Here is a 27525-nt window from a genome sequence, read left to right on the forward strand (position 1 = left end):
TTCTCTTGAGGGCCTCACGTTTTCATACTTTAAAACCTTCTGACCAATTAAAAGAGAGCAGGGGGTTAATTATATAATATTTTGTTGTACAAAGATAACTAATTTCATAGCCCCAGGACGTTATAATGAATGTTTTTTGTTGTTTTTTTTACAAGGACAACTGGTTACTTAAATACCACATAGAATTAAGTAGGTGTTATTTCTTTTAAATGTACAAATTCAGTTAGCCATTTAAAAAAAAAAAACACAGAAGGTTAAATGAATGTTATTTTCTTGAATAACAAAAACTAAGCAAGGTAAAAACATCCATCTTATTTCGTAAAACGTATTTCAGAATTAAGATAAACTTATAAACATTTACCCTGATGATCCTTGTCAGGTGACTCTCTCTCAGAATGGTTGGAGTCGTCAGGTTGAAGATCAGTTGTGTGAGTCAGCTGACTACAGTCCATTATACAGTTTTCATACTCTATACCACTATAAACAGAACATATAAATGACATCGCAACTCACCTTTGTCATATTCTATACCTCTTCAAAAACAGAAAGAAAACATATATACGAAACAGCATTTTCTATTACACAGTATGTATGCACTGTGCCGCTATAAAAAGGGTCAGAAACGCAAAAGAATTTTCATATTGTTATCTTTTGCTGAAAGAATAAAGAAATGCGTTGATATTTGTAACCTCAACGGCATCTTAGTGGTTGAATAAGTTGAACGGTTATATCAAAGATTTCTAAAGTTCAAGCATAACCCACCGTATTTTATACAAGATGGAAGACAACCACCAATAGGACCTGACGCAAAATAATTAATCGAATGGCATGTCATGACTTAACCTGAAACTTCATATCTGCAGCCCAAATTTAAATAAAACAATTGTCCATTAAACACTTTCTATGTTGTTATTTGGGTTATTTTAAATAAAATTTTTAATGCCCATACCAGATGTCTTTAGAATACAAAGAAGTGATACGACTTATTAGCACAAATCTTTTGGCATTCTAAATAAGCATCCACTATTTCTATGGCTGAAGATCATTTGAATATGTTTGTTGCTACACAATAAACTATCTGTACTCTGCCTTCCGCTGATATCGAAACTCGATTTGCATTATTTCAACCCGTAGACTTCCCGCTAAGCCAAGAGAGGCACTTAAGATCTATCAAGCTATACTGTATGCTAACCGTCATAATAACTTGGATACAAATGATACAAATGGAAATAAAGTAATTTTAAATATCAATAAAAAACCCAAAAGAACGAAAGCTCGAGCACCTCCAGAAGAGAAATTAAATTGCATAATACTATTGTAATTGTTAGGCCTAGCTTGAGTGTTACGACATGTTCTCATGTGTAGATTTCTCTGTAGTGAAATGCGGTTTGATTTATGTTTTCTATGATTACAAAACACTGAGAAACCTAAAGTGAAGCTAAATGTGAGTTTCTGTGGTATTTTTAATGAATATCTATCATACTGTCTAAATACGAAAGGTTAGGCTTAGCGTAAAAGATGTACCACACTGAAGTTCCCCATGCAAGTATTTTACGGAACGAAAGATGATTAATAATAACAGGTATATAACTTTACTTTTTGCACTTAGATTACAAATGCACATAAAATCTTAAGCACGTGTAACGTTAAAAAAGGATATCCACACAACAACACATAATACACACAAAATGCAACTTACCTGAGGACATAGTTTACACAGATAATAGCTTGTTCCTCAGAGTTCTTATTGTTACAGATAACTGTGGCACATGTTTGTAGCCACGTGAAACCTCCGTTCTTATTCATGAGACGATAGTAACCGCTCATCACCTGTCCCTTGTGAATTACTATGGAAACAAATTTGTTCAAACTGTTAACATCAGTAACATATTTCCGTATTTTTAATGAGTTACTAGAAAAACAAAATTATAAGAATGAATTACAAGAAACCTATTTTATATTGCCTACTGTATTATCAAATTGCAAATTTTAAGTTAAATAGATTATTAATTAGAGCACTGTAGCGTCCTCTGTAAAACCTTAATAACACACTAATTACGTACAATCAATATGGCACTTGCGAAGTTGCTGAACATCCTGTCCATGACAAAGTGAATACATATTTTTTCCAACTAGTTCTTCAGCCGTAAAATCTAGGAGTTCTGCTATCCTGGAAATCAAAATAAAAGCATTTGATGTTAAAGCAGTACATCCTTCATTAATTATGAAAAACAAAGATGTTAAATTAATAAAATCATTAATAAAACGGAATGAAAATTAACTTATATAAAAATAATAATATAGTATGACACACACACACACACACACACACATGTGGAGCTTTTAATGTGTATTCTGTAATGGTTTTTATCCTGTTAAATTTGTGTTTTAAATCTTGGTTAAAATGATATATTTAAATAAATTTGGAGTAACCCGCATTTTACATGAATATTTTTCGCAAACAAAATGAGATTTGAGATACAGATCTTCTGAGTAGGAATAATATTAACAAATCAAGAATATTTTGAGATTGTGGAGAATAATTAAGCAAATTTTCTGATAAAAGAAACAGCAAGTTAAATCAGATAGATTTTGTAATATAATAGTTCATACATTAGATAATAGATGACGACACAATAGTTACGTTTTAAAGCAGTGTTTGCAATATAAGGCTCTGTACATTCTAAAACATATTTGATGATTGAATGGAGGCAAATAGTTAATATATGAATTTTGTAATGCATATTTCTTTTTTTGTATTAATTAATGATGCGTTACCTCACTCAGAACAAATTTTGTGCAAATTTTAAAGATGTGTTAGAATTATATAAAAATTACTCAAATAAAAGGCCACTTTGTTCACAAAATAATAAAATTACAATTGACTATATATGTTTTCTTTTCTATACTTACCTCGGTTCACAATGAGCAATCTTAAAGTCGAATGACAGCCTTGTAACAAACATTCCATTCTCCAGACGTACCTCGTGCACTGAAGGAGGGGGAAGTGCTATTGCAAGTGCCACCATCCCGATAAGCGTAGGAGGCTGCTTCCGGTTATGTGGGAACATGCAGTGAGGCCGTAAATGACACAAAACTAATACAACCTGAAAAGTAACATAAAGTGAGATATTTAAAAAGTATATTCTATAACATTAATAACTTCCTTGTCACTGGACACTTACTGGGAAAAAATTTCTCTGTGGAATGAGAAATTATATTCTTATCTCCCATTTACACATTCTCGTCATAAAGAATTGATCGAATAACATCAGACAAAACACAAAGTGATTTGTTTTATGTGTACATTTGTTTTATTTAACGTTCAACTGTGATCAAAACTGTATAATGTATACATTGGTGTTATTTAATTATTAATTTTATTTAACGTAATGATTTAAATGTTTTATTCTATATCACAAAATAGACTAGCAAAAATATGTAACACATTTTGTAAGGTGATTTATTGTATAAAATTACACAAAAAACATGATAATTTATAACTTAAAGTACTTTATTCACTATGACAAAAATAACGAAAAAGTTCCTCATTAAACAAAGTATTTCTGTACTATATAAAGTAGTACACTATACATTTTGTGAAGAAAGATGCGTATATATATGTATAAACACATACATACAGACACGTTGTAATTCCCATGATTTGAAAAACGTATGAGTATAATCGTTAGTATGTGCTGCCATCTCGTGCTATATTTTATCATAAACATTTATTACAAAAAACATTCATATTACGTAGGAATTCGCTTATTTAGAAAATAACAGAGCATAAGTAAAGATGATTGAAAAATATGAACTTTAAGAGTTTAGCACTTTCGACAGTGGATGCTTATCTACTATTTTGCATATACTGTGATGAGCTTTGAAAAGGTTAAACTGCAGACAACAGCAGAGTTTACAGCCAACCAAAGAATGAATTAGCTTTTTACGTCACATATTCTCTTTTCAATTTCATTTCTGGTGAAAAAGAAAAAAAAATCTTTAACCTATATATAGAGTCATTAAACAGTTGGGTCACTGTATAATATTTAATAATGAATTAGTCGAAGTGTCATAACATTGTATATAAACTTAAATTAATTTAGGTTCCTGTATGGTGAAGTAAAACTGACTCCAGTTACTAAGCTATAGGTCGTAACTGCCATTCATTGTGTGATTTGAACACAACCATAAGACAAAAGATATAAAAAAAATTCCACAACCTATAATAAAGGTCTATCCCCAAGGATATTTTCTGTGTTAAAACTTTTATTATACGTTTTAATGAAAATCGGTAAAAACCCAAACTGAAACGTAAAAAAAAATTGTTTTTAATATAAAGGTCCAAGAAATAAAGTAAAATATTAATTCAATTTATTATTTTACTGATATATAAATATAACTACGTCGTTATTTATTACTTTTAAAGTTAGGATAATTTCATAAAAACTATGATTTTAAAAGTCGACAAAGATAATTAAAATTAATTAATTTGATGTGTTTAGTTAATTGCAGGAATATGTAATTTGTAACACTTCTAACAGTTCATGAGAATATGAATATCTTAATTCTAACGGTAGAAATTTGAGAGTTATGTCTTAGAAGATTTACACTTCTGAAGCAATTGTTTTTTATTCACTAGTACATTCTCTGCGATACGTAAGAAGCGGCTCTAGACTCTTCTGCCACCTGTCGGCTTTATTCTAAAATACAAGTAGATGAAAATATTACCTGTTCTTCATCAAATTCGTCTTGATGTTTAAAAGTTCATTTGATACAGTCAAATATACACATATATTGAAATTAATAAAAAATATGTTCTAACTTGCATAAGTAATGTAGAGAAAAAGGTGTTGGATTCGTTTAAAAAAACCTTTTTAAGAAAATAATTCACTGCGAAACATACTATGATATGAAGTGTTCGATTAATTTTATGTAGATTCCAGTACCCTCGTTCTCAGAATATGAATCTTGTTTCATTTATGCAACGTATTATCGCAACATCTAGATAAAACATCTGTATGAAAATCTGTATTCTCATGTATTGTACACATTTCACAATATATATATACATAACCTGAAAATTTTAATTATTTCAGTCATCTTAGAAAGATGAAACTGCAGTTTGTTGTGATTTGTAAGGACGTAAGTTGCATACGTTGGCCATTCACGTCGTTTGATTGAATGTAAATGACACACAAATATCAATTCTTTGGATTCAACGCTTTAAATACTTACAACAAACGCGTAACGTATAATAATCACGATAAATTAACACCTACCCTATAACCTGTAGACTTGAAATGACACCCACGTTTTGTTAACGTCGATTTCATTCGGACACAGAACGACCTCTCGAGGTCTCTGTAAGAATTACTACTGTTTAATGTCATGACAGGAGCTGGGAAAGAGAGAAAAAAATGTTCTCATTAACACAGTCAAAACAAAAATCAGATAATATTAATAAGAAATGTTATTTTCCCCTCTCTGTAATATAGGGAAGGAAATAACTAAAACGTTGTTTGTGTTGAATATTGTAGCATTTAAGTATTGTTAGCCAATAATGCTTATCACCCTTGTATCATGTTCAAAATAGATTTTATTATCACTATGATAGTTTGACCAATTTTAACCGAACTTACTTTTATTTTGCAAGGCTTAACAACAATAATAATCCTTTGGGTGTACAAAAATAAAACAAATAAAGTGTAGTATTCCGTTAGCAAAGTTTTTGTCCGAGTTTTGATATTGTAGCCGTTTGTTAATATTGTTAATAAAGTGTACTTTACAAACAATACACGAATACACTTTTCTTATAAGTACAGGCCTTTACGGTTCAGGCCGTGCATGGCCAGGTGGTAAAGACACTCGACTCGTAATCTTAGGGTCGCAGGTTCGAATCCCCGTCACGCCAAACATGCTCCCGCTTTTAGCCGTGGGAGATTATAATGTTACTGTCAATCCCATTATTCGTTGGTAAAAGAGTAGCCCAAGAGTTGGCAGTGGGTGGTGATGACTAGTTGCCTTCTCTCTAGTCATACACTGCTAAATTAGGGACGACTAACGCAGATAGCCCTCATGTAACTTTTCGCAAATTCAAAAACAAACTTTAACGGTTCCTACAACTAGTTTATACATAATCACAGGCCTAGGAGTTTGCAGGAAGAAATGTTAACTAATTTAAGTAAATATAAATTAAATAAAATACAACAACACATTTAACTAGCTTTACGTTCACTCTGTTTGAAATGAACAGTTGTTATGTTGTTGAAAGTTCTAACGTGTTTTTTTAGGGGTAAGTGGGAATTATATCATACAGGTTTACTTTCATATGTTCATACAATGTTTCGTTAATTCGTACGCTTATTTTACTGAAACATAAAGGGCTGTATTAAATATACCTATTTGATTAAATACACATCAGGACTTTCCTGGCTAGGCTCTTATTATATCTATTTATAAAGGCAGAGTTTTATCATATAACAAAGAACGCGGGAAGGTAAGCGAAGATAGCGGGAAGAATCAATTATTTCTAAATGAAATTGCAATTTTTTTCTCATTATGTTTTGTATCATAAAGTAAGACTTTCGTTGCTATCGTAAGCACATCGCAATTGTCTCTGTCAAATATTTAAACCCTCTGTGTCATTAATAAAAAATGCAGGAGCCAATTTAGTAATATATTTTTGAATCAGCATGAATGAGGCAAAACAATGAACGTACACAGTACGTCTACTGATAAAGATCTGTGATTATCGGCACCCTACGTAATTTACGATATCTGTCAACAGCTTCCTTTGTTATCGTTTGCTATACCGTAATGGGATGTACCTAAAACTCACCTGGTCGGTCTAGTCCCGTGGGGGTCGACGCGTCTCCAGACGCCGAGCAAGACCCATCGTCGGAGCCCACTGAACCTGGTGAAGATACTGAGTGAGACTGGGATAGATTGACCCCTAGCTGTTCGGCCAGTTCTGCATGGTCCTGCTGGTGAACGTAGTCGAATACAGAACTACCGGTCATTTCGACCTAGTTTGAAGTCAATACAGTAATCTTATATCAATACATAGTATTAGCTTAACAAACAGTTTCTGTTCTGTTCAGTCTCAAACAAAATATTCGCACAAGAATAGATTTTGATGTAATCGTTTGTGCATTTGCGGAAAACAAACAATTCCATACTAATGATCAGTTTATATTACTATCATCTAGTATCTCAACATAACATCACAGTACCATTAACTAAAGTGATCAACAGTTAAGGTAATAATACTATACTGTAGTGTGATCAAATAAAGTACCATTGACCTTATGATCAGTTACAACAGTTACATGATACTACAGTATAATTAAGCTGTTTACTGTATGATATTAGAATAATGATCTTTTACAGATCAGCTATTATTAGGAATGACTTTTCACAATGAGGATTCATCAGTGGCACAGTACGATACTATCGCTCGATCAGATATGTTGTATTGGTATTGGTCAGCTGGGATAACTATTCTGTTACATTAATGATTTGGGAGAGCAATAACATGGATTAGAATGCTTGCGTTATGGATAAACAGATAAGACAATACCATGTAATTTGTATGATGATTAGCTAAGAATAAAATATATTTTACTACAGTAGTGATAAGATAGAATTACAATACGTAACCACAAGGTAATATCAGGTTGAACTACTTTATGATCTAATTGGATTACGTTACTGTAATAATGATAGCTAGAACTAGTGTATGCTCCTACAATGATTATCAAACAGGACTACAACATCTTACCAGATTTGAATGTCAGCTAAGAATATGTTACCATATCATTCACTAGGGTTACGGTACGTTATTACAGTGATGAACAGCCAGGATTTTAAAATGCTGCTGCAATGATGATCACATAGGATTACAGTACAATATTACAGTGATTAACAGCCAAGATTGTAACATATTACTACAATGATAATCACATAAGACTACAGTACAATATTACAGTGATTAACAGCCAAGATTGTAACATATTACTACAATGATAATCACATAAGACTACAGTACAATATTACAGTGATTAACAGCCAAGATTGTAACATATTACTACAATGATAATCACATAAGACTACAGTACAATATTACAGTGATTAACAGCCAAGATTGTAACATATTACTACAATGATAATCACATAAGACTACAGTACAATATTACAGTGATTAACAGCCAAGATTGTAACATATTACTACAATGATAATCACATAAGACTACAGTACAATATTACAGTGATTAACAGCCAAGATTGTAACATATTACTACAATGATAATCACATAAGACTACAGTACAATATTACAGTGATTAACAGCCAGGATTATAACATATTACTACAATGATAATCACATAAGACTACGGTTCATTATTATAGTGATTAACAGCCAAGATTATAACATATTACTACAATGATAATCACATAAGACTACGGTTCATTATTACAGTGATTAACAGCCAAGATTATAACATGTTACTACAATGATGATCACATAGGACTACAATATATCGTATAGATATTTGATCAGCTGTGATTACAACGAATTTTAACACTGTAGTGATCATTAGCTAGGGTCAGAACACCAGTTCAAGAATAAGTGTAAAAATATTAACAAAACCTTTCATCGGTAAAACACATTTTTTCCCTCTCTTTTGATATCAGATAAATATACATATATACATGCAAAGCCACTACCAGTAAAATACTGCATGAAATCATATTTTAGCTATCAGGTAATTCAAGTCATATCGAGATTTCAGAGAAGTTTTTCCCAAGATAACTTCCTTTTTGTGTCAGCAGGGGTCATAGCATTAGTCAGTTGAAACTGTCCTGTCTTACGTCATCCGGGTCATAGTATGGAATCGCTCGAGTGTCTCGTAAAACCCATAAATTTTCTTTCGTTGATAAAACCAACAACATAGCAATGGGCTTACCTATCTGGAATGTGGTACTAGCAGTTAGACAATGAAGAGACACCATCCACCCGACATGCCATTCTCAAAATAGACGCTTGTAAGCTCCTCATTCCCGACTCACCCCAACCCCCCAAATAAAAAAAAATGCAAAAATACATACCTCGTACGACCTAACTTACTGCCGACGTCTTTGGTACTGATTACGGAAAACCCGGGCTATAAAAATCCCGCAGTTTTCACGTAACTATCTAACGTATACGATAAGCGTTGGTATGCAAGAAAAGTCAAGTTTTTTTTTCTGTTTTTTTATCAGTGGTCGGCCCACCCAAAGTTACTCTCCACAAAATTGTTACAGTTATCTCATTCAACATTTATCACTTACCTGAGACAGTCCTAGGTAGATGGACACCGTCTCGGAAATGTATAGGAACCGACAATCGGAGCTCACTACAAATGCAAACCCGTCCAGCGACTAGAAAGAGCATACACAAAAAATAATAATAAATAAATAAAAAGAAAGGCAGAGGGACTAGGGTTGGTTTCCTATCGTAATCTGCCTCTTTAATCATAAATCACTATCATTAAAAATAATAATTATCAAAATAACCACACCCCCTGAGAAGTAAAAAAAAAACACTTTGCATTTGTATTTTTTTATCATAAGAGAAGCTTAAAAAGTCGGACATCAGAGACAAACATACATATATTAAAATTCCCTTTCTTAGATTAATTTTTGTTTACTTAATAGTTCGTATAACCCTCACTACAGTACTTCTTTAATTATACGATAAAATAATATAAAACAATTACAAAATGATTCTAATCGCAGAAATATAAATACATCAGTCCACTTGTCTTAAGTCTTACATCAGTTAAGGCTTTATTAAATACGGCCTGTATTCGATAAAGAAATAAATTAACAGATCTAACTTGTGTACGTTTTTTGCTTCAGTTTATTGAGGATTAAACTTTACGATAATAATACCTATCAACAAGTAAAACTTATAATGTTATTCTACGACCTAACGTTAGAACGTTTTTTGTTTAAATGATAAACGTTTAGTATGCTGTTCTACAAAACATTTTTTTAAGACAAGAGACGAACGTAAATATGTTTTAATAAATGTTTTGCGCGCACATTTTCAGGACATACAAAAAAATGAGTATTATTATAATAGACATTGAGAAAAGCTAGAACCTAGAAACGCAAATTTATTTAAAATATAAAAATAACAACAGATTATAACAGAAATACGTAATATTATGAAGCTTATATTATCTATAACTATATAAAGTAAGAACTTAGTTTCTTGCGTAGTAAGGTATTTCATTTACACATAATGCATCATCGCTGTAGTTGGGAAACAGCTTTCAAATACAGAAATTATAAACACCACTCAGTAGCTTTATATGGACATTTGTAGAACCAATATGTTATCATCATTCGTTACTTCTATAGAAAGTCGCACTGAGATTTTTATTATCACCTTTTATGTGGTGATACCAATAATCAGTGATGTCGAGAAAACCCACTTGTAGAGAAATATATATGTAAAAACGGCTCGTTTGGGTTGAGAAAATATTTTACATAGAAGAGCGAACAACGTTTCGACCTTCTTCGGTCATCGTCAGGTTCACAAAGAAAGAAAGAGGTAACTGACCGGAAGCTGACCACATGTTTGGAAGGGGTTGTGTAACTGAGTGTCGGAATGTAGAGAGCGGTGTTAGATGTTTGAATATATAATTTTATTTTATTATATTTAATACAAGTATAACGGCGTTCTTTTATGTTGGTTTATTTTGGGTTTAAGTTGTTGTATAAGTAAGGCTTCTTTAATTTTGCGTTTGTTTATGTTTGTTTCTTTATTTAGTATTTGAGTGTTTTCTATCCACCGAAAAATCACCCATACTGGACTATACATTTCTTGGGACTCAGCACATGAAACAAAACAAAAACTCAACATACTAAGAAACCAAATAAAAAACAGCCATGAAACTATGTTCACCAGATAAAATTAACGATGAATTAGACAAAATAAAACAATACTTCATCAACATCAATAAGTTTCTTCCACAAACCGTAGAAAACATTATACGCACACACCTAGACAGAAAGCAAAATCAACCAACAAAAGTAAATATACCTCACGATTTAAAAAATCACGAAACCATATACTGCTGTATACTATATATTCCCGACATCAGCAGACAAATAACCAACATTTGGCAAAAACTAGTAACAAAATATGACATTCCAGTTAATACCAAATTTAGTAAAAACCAGGCACCAAACTGAGGTCTATACTATGTAAAAACCACACTGACAAACACCACACCAACATTATTTACAAAATACAATGTGATAACTGCCACGACTTCTATATTGGAGAAACAAGTAAAAAAATGGAAACCAGATTCAAAGAACATAAAAAGTCACCTTCACACGTTTACGAACACTGCAAGTCAAATAAACACAACATAACCATAGAAAATACTCAAATACTAAATAAAGAAATAAACATAAACAAACGCAAAATTAAAGAAGCCTTACTTATACAACAACTTAAACCCAAAATAAACCAACATAAAAGAACGCCTTTATACCTATATTAAATATAATAAAATAAAATTATATATTTAAACATCTAACACCGCCCTCTTCCTTCCGACACTCAGTTACACAACCCCTTCCAAACATGTGGTCAGCTTCCGGTCAGTTACCTCTTTCTTTCTTTGTGAACCTGACGATGACCGAAGAAGGTCGAAACGTTGTTCGCTCTTCTACGTAAAATATTTTTTTCAACCCAAACGAGCCGTTTTTGCATATATATGACACCAATATTGTTGCTATCGTACACCCCTTTTATTACAGTGGTACCAGAAAGGACCGTTGTTTTCACCCTTTCTGCAGAAAGAAAGTGGTACTAGCTAGAATTGTTGCTTTCACCTCTTCTATACAGTGGTACTAGCTAGAATTGTTGCTTTCACCTCTTCTATACAGTGGTACTAGATAGGACTATTACTTTCAACTCTTTTAAAAACAATATTAGGAATGTTTACTTCGTCCGCTTCCAGACAACAAAAGTGACACTGTTGTTGTCAGTGACATTTTCCATAGACGTGACAATAGAACTGTTGACATTTGTCACTCCGTCGAAACATAGCAGAACAATGACTGTTTGCTGTCACACATTGTATAGAAATTGGTACGGTTACTCTTTCTATAAATCAGATTGTGATACTAGAATTTCTTATGATCTTTTCAGCAGGAAATGGATTTAAAGTTGTTACTGTAACATTCTGTACATGGTGTTTCTTTGTTTATCACTTTCAGTAACCACTTTCATAAGTGGTGAAACTGGTACACTCACTAACAATCACCGTCTTTTCTGTTCAACTATCTTGCACTGTAAATGTTATTTTCATCTCTAAAATGTTCGAAACTTTGAATTAGGTTTACATCTTTGTGAAGGCCCGGTATGGCCAGGTAGTTAAGGCACTTGGCTCTTAAGCTGAAGGTCGCGGGTTCGAATCCCTATCACACCAAACATGCTCGCTCTTTCAGCCGTGGGAGCTTTATAATGTGACGGTCAATCCCATTATTCGTTAGAAAAAGAGTAGCCCAAGAGTTTGTGGTGGGTGGTGATGACTAGCTAGCTGCCTTCCCTCTAGTCTTACACTGCTAAATTAGGGACGGCTAGCGCAGATAGCCCTCGTGTAGCTTTGCGAGAAATTCAAAACAAACCAAACCAAACCAAATCATCTTTGTGAACTACAAATAACATATTAAATCCATGTATAGAAACAGTGATCTATTGAGTAGAACTATACATGACCTTTTGAACATATAGGAATTTTCCATATCCTCTGATCTCTTGATATAAATATTTTATTGCAAAACTTTATTGAAAAGTTACGTTAATTATTTTGAAATATTAATTGTAAATTTACCATCCATATTTTTAAAGTAAAACAAAAAACATGGTGAAGTGAACGTTAAAATTTCCCTTTTAAAACATGAAAAATGTTAATTCTGAAGGATTTAACAAAACACGTGATTTCCTCTCCTAAAGGACTACCAGCCTCCCCTTTTCTTTTAGTGGGATTACCTCAAGCGGGAAGCGGTACAGTCTTGATCCCTTGCTTTCCCTCCTAGTACACCCCCCCCCCTAGAACAGGTCATGTTGCGAATGTTGTCTTTTTGTTTATGATTCGCGTGACTCAATCAATTTTCAGAATGATTTAAATTTAAAAAGGACTGCCTTGAAATACTTTAAAATATATAGTTTTCAGAAAATAACTTTACACTAATTAAAATATCAGAGCCCTCTGGTGTAGTTACAGTTAAGCATCTATATTACTGGTACAAATAGTTACAAAGTGATACAAAAAAGTAATAATTTTTTTTTTAACAAAAGAAGTAACCCTGACCTTTGCATCCGTTTTGCACGTAACATCAGACCTAATTCTAACAAATGCATAGAACAATACATATGATTCTCAAAAATATTTTGTTTGAATAATAAGTAATATTATGAACAAAAACAAAAACGTGTTAAATATAGAAGGTGTTGTGCAGATTGTTATAAAAGTGCATATAAATTAACTATCGTTTTCCAGCGAATATCGAGATGGCTTAAGAACCATAGTTTGTTTTGAGTTTCGCGCAAAGCTACACGAGGACTATTTGCGCTAGCCGTCCCTAATTTAGCAGTGTAAGACTAAAGAGAAGGTAGTTAGTCATCACCACCCATAGCCAACTCTTGGGCTGCTTTTATACCCACGAATAGTGAGATTGACCGTTACATTATAACGCCCTCACGGCTGAAAGGGCGAGCATGTTTGGTGCGACCTGGATCCGAACCCACGACCCTCAGATTACGAGTCGAACGCCTTAACACGCTTGGCCATGCCGGGCCAGACTTAAGAACCATAGTTAAGTGATGGTCTGGCTTCTGCCATGCTATAAAATATAAACACTTCTTTTGATTAGGTCTGTAAGATTCTTTTAAAACCTAAACATACGTGTGATCTCCCTGACCAACAAGCACGGTCTGATATGACCTGGTGGTTATGGTACTCGGCTCACAATCTACGGATCACAGGTTCGAATCCTTTCACTGAAGATGCTCATATTTTTACCCTTGGGCATGTTATAATGTGAAGGTCGATCCCACTATTTGTTTGTAAATAGTAGTCCAAGAGCTGCTGTTAGATAGTATTAACTATTTGTCTTTTTTGTATTTCATCACTTTAGAATAAAGGACCACGAAAATTTGCACAGAACTCATGAAATAAACAAACCTATTTACGGATCATACTTCGAAATCTGTCAACAGAATATTTCGAAGAAGTTAGCATTCAAAATCGAGACAACGGTTTGAAAAAATTACTATCTAACCTACTGTTATAGGCACAACTCCTGATATAATTAACAAAATAATAGACAATGATTTGAAGTTAATAAAAGAACTCAAATCATAATTTTGTTGCACCCTACAGACTATATCTCAACGGGTCTTTTCACGTGATAGTTGACATAACAAACTAACTAAAATCATCGTAATATTCCTTGCTTACATTCCTACCAAACACTTTGATTTGGCTCTAATGGAGTTTTGTGCCTTTGGTGAACGTTTGAGTGTTACACATCTAATATATTCCCATGTTATGGAAGGCTGTAAAAAAGAGGAAATGGGAACACGTTGATTGGACTATTTTCTGAAGTAGTCCGATTTCTAGAAGACCGTTGTTAAGAAGCAAGTCAAATAGACAAAGCATGATTAGAGGGAGAAATTAGTTGTAAAATACAGAAGGTCACTTCCACACGAATATATTTACTATCATTTCTGTAAGATTTATATACCCACCACCTAAACTACACTACACTAAAATATACCAGTGACACACTAGATTTGCGTATGTGTTCACCAACATTAATAAAAAACTTTCTAGCATTCAACTTAGGAGCGTGTTCAGACAGTGACCGTTTACTATTATGAAGTGTATTCGATATCTCACCACACCAAAATCAAACAAAACACACACAAAATTTTAGTACAAAAAAAAGCAAATGGAAATAATATGAGGAGATGTTAATAGAGCGTCTCCAACATGAACCCATCACGACAACCACTAGCCCCATGGATGTAGATAGGTACTTTCAGTTATCTCATAGAGCCTTATTGAAACAACAGGCAGATGTATACCAAATGTATCAACAAAAAAAATCCAAACCAGCTGGCAACCAAACACTGACATAATCAACGAAATAAAGAAACAAAGAAGGTTAATAAAAGAATTAGAACAACTGGTGACCCACAAAGGTTAATAAAAGAATTAGGACAACTGGTGACCCACAAAGGTTAATAAAATAATTAAAACAACTGGTGACCCGCAAAGGTTAATAAAAGAATTAGGACAACTGGTGACCCACAAAGGTTAATAAAAGAATTAGAACAACTGGTGACCCACAAAGGTTAATAAAAAAATTAGGACAACTGGTGACTCACAAACGATCACCCAAATTACTACATTCAGAAACAAAATTATAAACGACTTTAAGCTACTAATATCACAAAGATTGGATACATTCTGCACACAAATAAACTCAAAACCAGGTCCCAAAGATTTTTGGACCCAGAGAAAAAATTACAAGGTCAAAGAAAGCAACTATCAACATCTACCCTACACTTAAAAAACAACTCCACAAACACATTCAAACACCAAACGACTAAAAGATAAACAGTTACTTCATAAACGTAATATATATATACACACACACACACCACATTTCACGATGAACACTCAAAACAGTAACACAACAATAAAAGTGGAACACAATACACAGCAGCAGAAGCACAAGAAGACGTAAAACGTTTGAAACACAAATCATCAGAACAACACAAAATTCAAAACATATTACTCAAGAAAAGCCCTCTAAGATTATTAGAACATCTCATATCTGTATGCAACTTATCTTTAAAGACAGAATATATATGTACCAACTGCTTGGTAATACGCTAATATTCTTATTTCCAGAAAGAAGGTAAATCAGCGAATAACCCTGAAAATTACAGACCCATGAGTGTAGCAAGAAATCTATGGAAAAGAATCATAAATAGTAGACTCATAACTTACCTTAAAATTAAATTAATAATCCCAGAAATACAAAATGGTTTTGAAAGCAGATTGTCAGATTGTTTAAAGTTAAGCACAAAGTTACACAATGGGCTATCTGTGCCCTGCACACTGCAGGTATCGAAACCTGGTTTTTGACGTCAAGTCCACAGACAAACCGCTGTGCCACTAGAGGGCTCCAAAACCAAGACAGACAACAGATCATCTTAAAGTTAAACAGAATAAATAACGCACGGCTTGAATAAAAAACAATGTACAATCGCATGTTTCTTAGGTGTTGAAAAATCATTCGACAAATATAGCACAGTGGACTCACTCAGATAAAAACTGGTCAAATTGGGATTCTCCATAAAATTATTATGAAAAATATACTGTAAGTAATGTAATAAAAGGTAACAAGGGTTATTGCGTAGGATTCAGTAACAGTAACTCCTGAGAATGAGAAAGAGATCTACGCTGAACATGACCCTTCCAGGTCCAAAACATGAAGCCAATCCTCATGAAGAAGATACGTAAAATCTTAGCGTAGAAAATAAATGAAATCGCTAAGATTTTACGTAAGATTTAATGGATCATACTATCAAGAATATTTTGTGTCGAATATTCTACTTTTTTTTTTTACTCAATCGTATATTGAGTCGAGAAAACTTACTGTACGAAATACCAGAACGGGGTATGAATAATGCCTTATATAAAATGATAGTAATAAATTACCATTACCTATTCAAGCTGTTTTCAGATTTTATTTTCTAAAAAAAATGGGTTTTGTTTTTGAAATTCGCACAAAGCAACTCGAGGGCTATCTGTCCTTAATTTAGTAGTGTAAGACTAAAGGGAAGGCAGCTAGTCATCACCACCCACCCCCAACTCTTGGGCTCCTCTTTTACCAATGAATAGGGGGATTGACCGCCATATTATAATACCCCCATGGCTGAAAGAGGGAGCATATTTGGCGCGATGGAGATGCGAACCCCCGACCCTCAGATTAGGGGTCGCACGCCTTAACGCGCTTGGCTATGCCGGGCCCAAGTGGTTTCTCATTATCGTGTAACACATGATACATCCCATAGTTTCTTACATTGACGAGTACTCCCGATTTTGTATGTAATGATAATAGTAGTTAATTATGTTATTGGATAGTGATTCAGTACCCTTAGAGTAACAAAATAACGTCTGCTTTTCTCAACTTGACTCTCACAGTAACAAAAAGATGTTTTTTCTCTAGTTTTCCATCCAGACAACGCGATAATGAATACAACAGTTTATAATTCACTTATGTTGGAGAATTAAACTGGAAGCATTGTAAATTGCCATGCTAATTTACAGCAATAAGTATCTCACAAGTCAAACTAGCGATAACGTCGTAAGCCTTACCGGTTCTCTTGATTTGTTTGTTTGTAGTTAAGCATTGTGCTACACAATGAGTTAGCTGTGCGCTTTCCACCATGGGTATCGAAACCCGGTTTCTGGCGTTGTTAAGTCCGCAGTCATTTGCTGTGCTACTGAGGGGCATTTTCTCTTGGTTTTGAACTATAAGTTTTTGTTTACTTCTAGTGTTTCTTATTGTAAGTGGGGTTCAAGATGAAGACTTACAACCTCAACCTTCAGCAAATAACTGGTTGAAAAGAAAAACAAAATGTCTTTTTTTGGTTTACTTCCATTTTATTTATAAATAAATATACATTATTTTTATCGTCTCTAAACAATTTTATATATATTTCGAAATTTGTTAATTTCCCTGTAGCAATCAAGCTTAATACAGGCTGTGATTATTACTTGGATGTAGGCCATGAAGTGTCATGTGTAACAGTAATGCTTAAAATAACAGCCACTGAAATCTTACAATTCGACCTAACTTTATTATAAGTGATCTGATGATAGACGTTCTCATAAACTTCTGAAAGTTTTCAGGTTTCAGTTCCAATATAAATAATCCATATCTAGTATTAAAAAAATGTTTCTTAAATGTCGAAAATATAGACGTTTTTGTAAAATTAAAAGTTAATTTATTACCTTTAGCGAAGTATTTTTAATAGAACTGAAAACGTTAACCATTTGTCTAGATTGGACTGCGAGTTAGCTTTACTTTGCTTCTCGCTGGTCACGTGACCTTGACTGGTTTTGAAATCTAGGTGTCGCTTCTCACGCCCGGATGTACGACAGAAGAATTAACAATGATCCAGCTGCTGTGTTTACACTATAGGAAAGAATACCTCCCAATTATTTTTGTTTCAGCTTTACGAGAGGAAATTAATTTTCACGATGAATGAGGTTGATCACTATTCTTCTCTTACAACCGCTAGGGCGGTTCCCGAGCTTTCCACAGCAGTACATTAATAACAGGTGCAAGTTTTTCAAACACTTTTTTTTTACGATTTCTTTATTAACTTCCCTTATTAACAAAGTCATGCACCATTGTCGTGGAAAACGGAAAACGTTTTCCAGGCGTTCTCTTGAGGCTTTAACAATAACGGTACAATTACTAAATCGGTTTGCAACAACCGTATGGGTTACCGTACGTACTAATAAAACACAAAAATATTAACTATAAAATTAAAATAAACGTCAACACTACTCCCGAAGAAATGTAGAGAGCTCATACAGTACTGGACAAGCATTAGTATATTATTCTATGGGGAAATTAGACTTCTGATTTCTGTTGTTGTATACTTACGTTATTTTTACCATTTAAGGAGCGTTTCTTGATGTATCTGATTCAATCTTTCTTTTTAGTACATTATAATTAGTAAAAGTCTAAAGTATGAGTAAGTACCACCGCCGTCAGAGGGCACTGGTTCGAGATAACTTAATTCTACTCATGAAAATTTCATAATCCTACGTGGAGCACCCGTGAGGTTTAGAGATGGTTTTTTTTAAGAAAGTTAGGTCAATGTATTCTTTATTACAGGTTTCCAGAACTATTACTTTAAAATAAAATCAGGCAGAAATAAAAAGTTCACATACTGGAAATTGTTTCAAAGGTAAACAAACTACTACCATGACAAAATATGGTAATACTGTTTCTAAAATTTTGATTCCAAATTGAATCATTCCAGAGAAATATAATGCTAGCTTTTCAACAGATTGCTGCAAGCTACTTTCTACTCTTGGTGCGTGCGTCATTGTATTAACAGTGCTATAAAAGTCTTGCATTACATTACAAGGTCACATAATCTATTATTTACTCCGCCATATTGGACGTCAAGTGCTTACATTCGTGAAAAAAATGATCAAATTGTCCTCTAATATCGTGTTATCTGAGGCTGTAAATGATCTTGCTTACACGCACAGATAAATGTATGAAGAACTGGAGAGTATCGTTCGTCAAAAGCGGTATTTATGCCATTAATAAAGCATGTAAAGTTTTAGTGGATCATGTTTTGATACTGATTGCTGTTGACCCCTAGAAGGAACTGCTTGACATCCAATATGGCGGTGTTGAATGAAATAGGAAGTTTAACGGCCTTAAGTGCAAGAACGCATACTTAGTTTTCCGTTATTGTATAAAAATTAAAGAATTATTAAACATGGTCAGTTGTCTTTCTGAACCATAACGTTTTCCCTTTTAAAACTGAACGTTACAGAAGAAGCAACGACGTATGTTGTCACACCTATATTTATCCCGGTATTGAACTACGAATCATCAGCTTGAGTTCGTGTTAGTTTATATACAAGCCTTATATTATTGGTTGTTGTTTTTTCACAAATCTACTTGAAGGACTATTTGTGCGAGGCTGTCCATATTTTTGAACTGATAGATTAGATAGAAGATGGTTGGTCAACAATAAACACTTGGGCTACTCTTGTCTGATCCTCCTGTAGGTTACACAAAGTACCCAACAACAAACTGTTTGTGTGTGTGTTTTTTTTTTCGGCAATAGCCAGGAAATCATGAATCCTCAGATTCGCAGTCTTATACAATATGCCTTATACAATATTTTAAATAACGTGACCATGAACGAGGAAAACATAGTAGAATGATACTATCTTTAATTTTTCAAATAAAGCTAAAGTCCACGAATTGTTTCTAATGAATCTTTGGGAATAGAATTTACCTGCAGAATATGTGTTCCTTGATGTTGCTCAAAGATAGTCATCGCCAAATCTTGTATGGTTCTGGCTCGTATAGGTGCACCTGGTGGTGATAAGCAATAAAGAAATTGTTACAGATAAGAAAATATCAGATATATTTTCAATCAATTTCAATGTTGATGTAATTTCAAATATATAAGTGAAAAATATAGAATTTTAAACTTTCCATTTTTTCATTTAAACTCGCATATCAACTACCATGTAAGATTTTACAATCATTTCTCAAACAGTTTTTTGTTGTTTTTTTTTAGTTTTCTCTCTTATTAATCACAGGCAGAATCAAACTTAAACTAAACATGTATTTCATTTTTCATTTACACCTCTAAAGTATAGTTGAGTACCGGTAATGACACGGCTTAATGGAGATTTTAATAGATAAATTCGTCATTAATTCTCATTTCGTTTGAATGACTCTTTTAGCCAATCTTATTTGTCTTCATTAACTAAAGAGGATGATATGCTTAATACGAGAGAGAGAAAAAAAAAACAATTTTAAGAAACTAAGTTAGAAAAAAGCTCGGGAAGTATCGAACCTTATAAACTTAGTGGAGTAATATTAATAAACAAATATGTTAACAAGATATATCTTTCTAACTTAAACAAGGGCCCGAATGAACTGCTATCTGACCATACACGTGCCAGTAAATCTACCTTCTATATATGCATATACACTGACATACGGTTTAAACAGGCATGTGTTTTTTAGCATTAGTAAGTGTAACAGTCCCGGCATGGCCAAGCGTGTTAAGGCGTTCGACTCGACATCCGAGGGTCGCGGGTTTCAATCCCGGTCGCACCAAACATGCTCGCCCTTTCAGCCGTGGAGGCGTTATAATGTTACGATCAATCCCACTATTCGGTAAACGAGTAGCCCAAGAGTTGGCGGTGAATGGTGATGACTAGCTGCCTTCCCTCTAGTCTTACACTGCATAATTAGGGACGGCTAGCACAGATAGCTCTCGAGTAGCTTTGCGCGAAATTCAAAACAAACAAACAAGTGTATCGAATGAGAAAAATCAGCATTGTATTGTACAGTGATATTACAGAACTGTTTTATAGTAAATTATGTGACCAAAACATTTTCCAAAACATCGTTTCTGCATAGAATGTTTTATTAGTCAACTTATTTCTTACCTATAGAAAACCCCTTACTAAACAACAATATTTTGGGAATAGTTTATAAAGATAAACAGTATATAACCGGTTTACTTCAAATACTGGTTTTATACAATAATTTTAAAAGGCATTTTTAACACAAAATTATCTCACTAAGCAACAGATATTAGGAAACGTTTCATCATTAACGGCTATTATTAGACGAATTGTATAAAGTAATGGTTAGCACAGAATGATTTTACTAGTACTTACTAGTATAGGACGATTTCACGATATCACTGTTGTTAGAGAATAACTTCTCTACATGAAGATTTATTGTAGAATGACTTTACTAAACAACCTTTTATTTTAGAATGATATTGTTAAATAACAGATTATCTTGTAATTATATTATTAAACACAGTTGATTTTAAAGCGATTATAATATATAACGGTTATTATATGATGCGTTTATTTTAGAAATGTTGTATTAAGTAGCAGTGGCAAATAGAATGATGGTTACAAGAATATTGAGAGTCAAGTGCTTCTGAAATTTTTAATGTTCGGAGATACCTTAAAATTAGGCCCAGTATGGCCAGATGGTTAAGGCGCTCGCCTCGTAATCTTAGGGTCACGGGTTCGAATCCACGTCACGCCAAACATGCTAGTCCTTTCAGCCGTGGGAACATTATAATGTGACGATCAATCCCACTATTCATTGGTAAAAGAGCAGCCATGAGTTGGCGGTGGTGGTGGGTGGTGATGACTAGCTAGCTATCTTACACTGCTCAGTTAGCGACGATTAGCGTAGATAGCCCTCGTGTAGCTTTGTGCGAAAGTTAAAAATAAAATAAATAAGTTTAAGACTGATTGACAATACATTAAGTTACATGGCTTAGGTCAAGTAACTTTGTTTTTTGTTTTTTTTTTACTGTTGCAAATAAGACTGAATTTTTAAAAAGAAGAATAAAACATGAGATAGATCACCAAGAAGTTTTTAAAATGCACATTGTTTACTGGGAGCGATCGTCAAAAAAAATTCTATTTTTAACTCGTGCTTTTAAAGGCCTATTTCTTATTCTCGTGCCTTGAAATTTCTTTAGAATTTCTTTTATCTCACGTTTTTTTATTTGAACTTCGTTTCGCAAAAACTTAAATTAAATGTTGTTGTTTTTTCTCTATGGTGTTCATTGTAGTAACCACCATTTTTCCTTCGAATAAAAAAAAATAAAAGGATACTTACACAATAAAACTAAACAAATGTAATAAATAAATAAAATATTTACATAAAACCAGTATATACTTGAGATATGATAATTTTATTACGTTCATTTCGTGTTTATAACTTCTGTAAAGAACAATGCTCACTTTAAAAGTATCAGTAAGAACGGAGACACTATGAAAACAAATTTCGCTTGTCCGAGAGAGACTGATTTTTATTGCTTTGCATCGCCCATAACATTGGACTATTTCACTTTGTATGTGCATATATAAGGCTGTTCATTTAGGAACCATACTGAACTTTATTAGCAAGGTTACACGTACGTGGATGACGTATACGAAAAAAGGACAGATTCCTCAGATTAATGTACAGCAAAAACAACACGTCTACATCCAATAAAGGTAATAAAAATACAAAAAACGACGGAAAATACGTATATCGTTAAGTGAGAACAATTGAATTGACAGTTAAAAATCTGGGGTTGACATTTGGACTTCACGTTATGAATAACTTCACCAGATCATCAAAACTCAAACTCAGTTAAATATAAATATATATATATGTACATCAGCTTAAGTAACTTTACATACACCAATAGAATCCTTGAATATTGAACAATGGCCTATAATATACGACCAATGATGTTTTTTAAGGAGGAAAATCTAAGAAACGAAACCGTCGTTAGTTACCAACTGACGCAGCTCTCTAGTTAGGAGTTTAATCATCTAGATCATGATAAACATGTGTTAGAAGATTTCTATGCAATAAATTAACATAAATTATACACCTACAAACAGATCTACTTCATGTTCATGTCACCTCTTATTCGTACCAGAAGTCCAAATACATTAAACAGGTATTTCACTATTTGATTGCCGAAGGAAATTTGAGTTCGGTTTAAATCAACTTAGTGTCTCTACCAATCTATCTATTTATATATATATAATTTGTGAGCGTATATTTATACATTTGATGAGTGCATGTATGTGTGTGTATATAGATAGATACGTTAACTCTCAATCTATATAAATATTTATTTTTTCTCTCTCTCTAAACTGTTGGTATTTTCAATTGAATCAGACACGAAAATATTCAATATTCCTTTTGAAGAAGGAACTAATTTAATATTGTTATCGATACGGTACATCCATAAGTTTATATACATATATTATGTGAGTACATAAGTATATACATACATCAGTGTCTGTATGTACTATATATATATATATATATACCTATAGTTACAGCCATGTATAAATTGAGAACCTGCTTGCCTCTTGTCTGCCGTTTCTGGTCTTGGTGAAATTTTATATAGTATCATATCAATTTGAATTACAGATGTGCTTTCTTCAGTGGAGTTCACAGCATCATTGTCATAAACAAATTTCCTTCTCTAAAGCCCTTTCGGAAAAGCTCGGTCCAGCAACCTCGTCAGGAGACTGAATTACATTTGTTGTCATATGGTAAAGTGAACCCTTGGCTGAAGGGAAAAAGGGAGGAGCAGTGTGGGGAAGAAAAATATCGTGTTACTTTTTCAATATGCAACGTGTTTTAACATTTCTAATAAGTCTCGTTCAGAGTTTAAACAGTATGTTAAAAAATCTTGCTTACTTAGCGCCACTTCGTTGTTCTCTTTAGATATATAACTAGAATGCTTAATAACATATTTTTAAAGCGTTTTTACGCAGACCTTCGCAAAGAAGGATTTTCGTGGAGACATTTACAATCCTAGGTTAACACCAGAATTTTAACTGGGTGCGTCACAACAGAGAAAGCCGATACAAAGTTGCTGAAACGTCAGCTCACTGCAAGATTCTGACCGAAACGAAAACAAGCTTCATTAGTAACCCCATAATCATAAAGGGTGTTTGGATCGATTACATCCGTTCTCTCTTAAACGTCAGCCTTCACTAACATTCGAACAGTTGTTTAATAAATTACATCAGCAGTCCTTTCTTATACGTCAACCTTCAGTAATATCCGAACAGTTGTTTCATGGATCACATCAGTCCTTTCTTACACGTCAACCTTCACTAATATCCGAACAGTTGTTTGATTGATCACATCAGTCCTTTCTTACACCTCAACCTTCACTAATATCCGAACAGTTGTTTGATTGATCACATCAGTCCTTTCTTACACCTCAACCTTCACTAATATCCGAACAGTTGTTTGATTGATCACATCAGTCTTTTCTTACACCTCAACCTTTACTAATATCCGAACAGTTGTTTGATATATCACATCAGTCTTTTCTTACACATCAATATTTGCTAATATCCGAGTAGTTTCTGTTTTTTTTTCAAACACACTTTAGTATCACCGACACAATGAGAATTAAAAAGAAAGACACCTTCGTATCATATTGTTTAAGTTTTCAACAGGATATGATACATATAGCAGACCAGTATAAAACGCAATCCAATCTCTTCTGGTATCTTATACGCTTATTTACACGGTAGTTATGAACATTTATTTAAATTATTGTTTGTTCTAATTTAAACCTTCATATTCTTTCACTTTGTTCTAGAATGTTCCACAAAGCTATACACAAGAGCTATCTGTACATAGCCGTCTCTAATTTGAACTGATAAGACTCCAGGAAGGCAAGTTAGCAGTATCGTTCACCAAATCTAGAGCTACTCTTGTATGAACTAATAAGACTCCAGGAAGGCAAGTCAGCAGTATCGTTCACCAAATCTAGAGCTACTCTTGTATGAACTAATAAGACTCCAGGAAGGCAAGTCAGCAGTATCGTCCACCAAATCTAGAGCTACTCTTGTATGAACTAATAAGACTCCAGGAAGGCAAGTCAGCAGTATCGTTCACCAAATCTAGAGCTACTCTTGTATGAACTAATAAGACTCCAGGAAGGCAAGTCAGCAGTACCGTTCACCAAATCTAGAGCTACTCTTGTATGGCAGAATAGTGTCATGTTCTTTTAACCAAACGTCGAGATCAACTGTCGCTTTTATAATATATCCACAGGTGAAAATCCATGAAGGCACGTGAGCACGAGCCTTCCAATCCGCTATTCAATAAAAGACCGAGAAAAATGTTTTGTGTGTAATGATAAGTCACATCATGAAAAGCGTATTACGTATTATAAAACATTAAGTATTCAAGAATGTCTTGTGTCCAATCTCGTAAAGGGTCGCATAGAACTGCGAATAATATAAGCAGCATCAAAAAACACTATTTACACCATGCTCCTGCTCGATTGTTGTGGATTTGAACTTTGAAGTGTGTAACTTCTTATTGACAACAAGATATGTATTACCTTAAACACTTTAAAACCACTTGTGTTTTTGTAAGAAAAGCAAATAACTGAAATTATGCTTCATTTATTTATGGCTGGAACATCGAGGAAAGGATGATTTTTACAAACATCAAACACTTTTATGTTCCGAGCAGGCTGCTTAAAAACCGGTGGAACACAAAAATAGTGATTTTTCAAGACGGACACTAATGCATGTGAAATAAAACCAAAGAGGAAAACACAAGTTAATTGAACAAGAGCTCCAGGGAGCGACTTCTCTTCTGTTCGAGATATTCCCCTTGATCGTTTCCCAATGGAGACAGTAACCACCCTATGAGCCCCATATCATTGCGTCACGCTTCCTTTCTGTGCGAACTCTTAAAGCTGCGATATCGTGGCTAGTATTCCCCTTGGGGCGTTATGAACGGACTAGTGGTCAGCAATCAGAAAGCAAGCGACGCAGAAGACTACTAATGTCCACAAGTTGAAAAGACTGTGGATCATTTGGAGGAGTAACTTTGTTTTCAGTACCTACTCGTACGGAGTCATCTATTTAAGTTTCTCATCTTCAACAACTGTGGAGGACCAAATGGAGGAAGAGTTACCTGAAAAACTCTTCCATCGTATCCGTAGGTCGGTGGCACTCTAGATGAGTTTGAAGTAATATAATACGACGATGCAATTACAATATACGGAGCAAGTTTAATCTACAAGCAGACACAGATAAAATGTTTCTCTGCAGTGAGAAACTACAACTAATAGTTTGATATGAGATGGAGGAGCATCGATGGTTTACAAGACTGGTTCGAGTAATATCAACCGATTCACATTCACTTGTTTAAAATAGCGAAATGTTAACTGCATTATATCATACTCTCAACCACAGCCGATAAATACATGAACAGATATTTTCGGTTTCGTGTAGTAATTATTCAATCATGCTTTCACCTTCAGTAGCTAATTTCATGGATATATTTCAGTATCAATACGTATTTTAACAAATGCACTCTCAACCTCAGTGGTTAACTATAAAATGTTTGGTGTTTAACCTCAGCCAGTTACGTGTTTAACTACGATCGGTAACTACATAATTATACACTTTGATCTTCAGTCACTACTTACGTCAGTTCATACTCTAATAAATGTCAATCCATAACTATACAAGTACATATTTTCAACCACTAAGTACAAAAATATATATACTCTAAACCTTGGACACTAATTAAACAAATACATACTTTCAACTTCAATGTGTAACTATATGAATATACATTCTTAACCTCAGCCAGTAACTACACAAATAGCAAATATATATCCTCAACTTCAGTCACTAACTACACAAATAGCAAATATATATCCTCAACTTCAGTCACTAACTGCATAAATATATATCTACACTTTGTATATATGTCTTCAACTTCAGTCACTACTGCATAAATATTATACCTATACTTTGTATATATATCCTCAACTTCAGTCGCTAACTGCATAAATATATATCTATACTTTGTATTTCATACAGCAATTAAAACAACAAGAAAACACTCTAACCTGTTTAGTTCAGATTTAATGTTATTTGTTTGAAGTTCTGTAAGAGTTCATAACTTATCCTTTTTTCCACTTCTGCAACACGTCTAGCCAAAAGGGGATAATATCCATAAAAATCTAACTGTCCCCAATAGAATCGACTAGAAAAGAACACTTAAGGCAAATCCCAGGGGGAATTTTATATACAAAAATGGGTTTTATCAAAGTAGAACCGCACAAC

General features: G+C 33.6%; 1 protein-coding gene across 16 annotated transcripts in view; it reads right to left on the bottom strand.

Annotated features, from left to right (window-relative positions):
* LOC143226800 (protein trachealess-like) overlaps nucleotides 1-27525 on the bottom strand; it is a 310183-nt gene that overhangs the window by 10831 nt on the left and 271827 nt on the right. For all 16 annotated transcript variants that reach the window (XM_076458243.1, XM_076458271.1, XM_076458258.1 and 13 more), the window contains 8 exons: nucleotides 20145-20224; nucleotides 9332-9421; nucleotides 6842-7028; nucleotides 5283-5401; nucleotides 2914-3107; nucleotides 2064-2170; nucleotides 1700-1847; nucleotides 362-477 (listed from right to left, as the gene is read on the bottom strand). In XM_076458243.1, coding sequence (XP_076314358.1) covers nucleotides 362-477; nucleotides 1700-1847; nucleotides 2064-2170; nucleotides 2914-3107; nucleotides 5283-5401; nucleotides 6842-7028; nucleotides 9332-9421; nucleotides 20145-20224 — 1041 coding nt within the window. The remainder of the gene's footprint in view (nucleotides 1-361; nucleotides 478-1699; nucleotides 1848-2063; nucleotides 2171-2913; nucleotides 3108-5282; nucleotides 5402-6841; nucleotides 7029-9331; nucleotides 9422-20144; nucleotides 20225-27525) is intronic.

This window comes from Tachypleus tridentatus, chromosome 1 (assembly GCF_004210375.1).
Source record: "Tachypleus tridentatus isolate NWPU-2018 chromosome 1, ASM421037v1, whole genome shotgun sequence".
Classification (NCBI taxonomy): domain Eukaryota; kingdom Metazoa; phylum Arthropoda; class Merostomata; order Xiphosura; family Limulidae; genus Tachypleus; species Tachypleus tridentatus.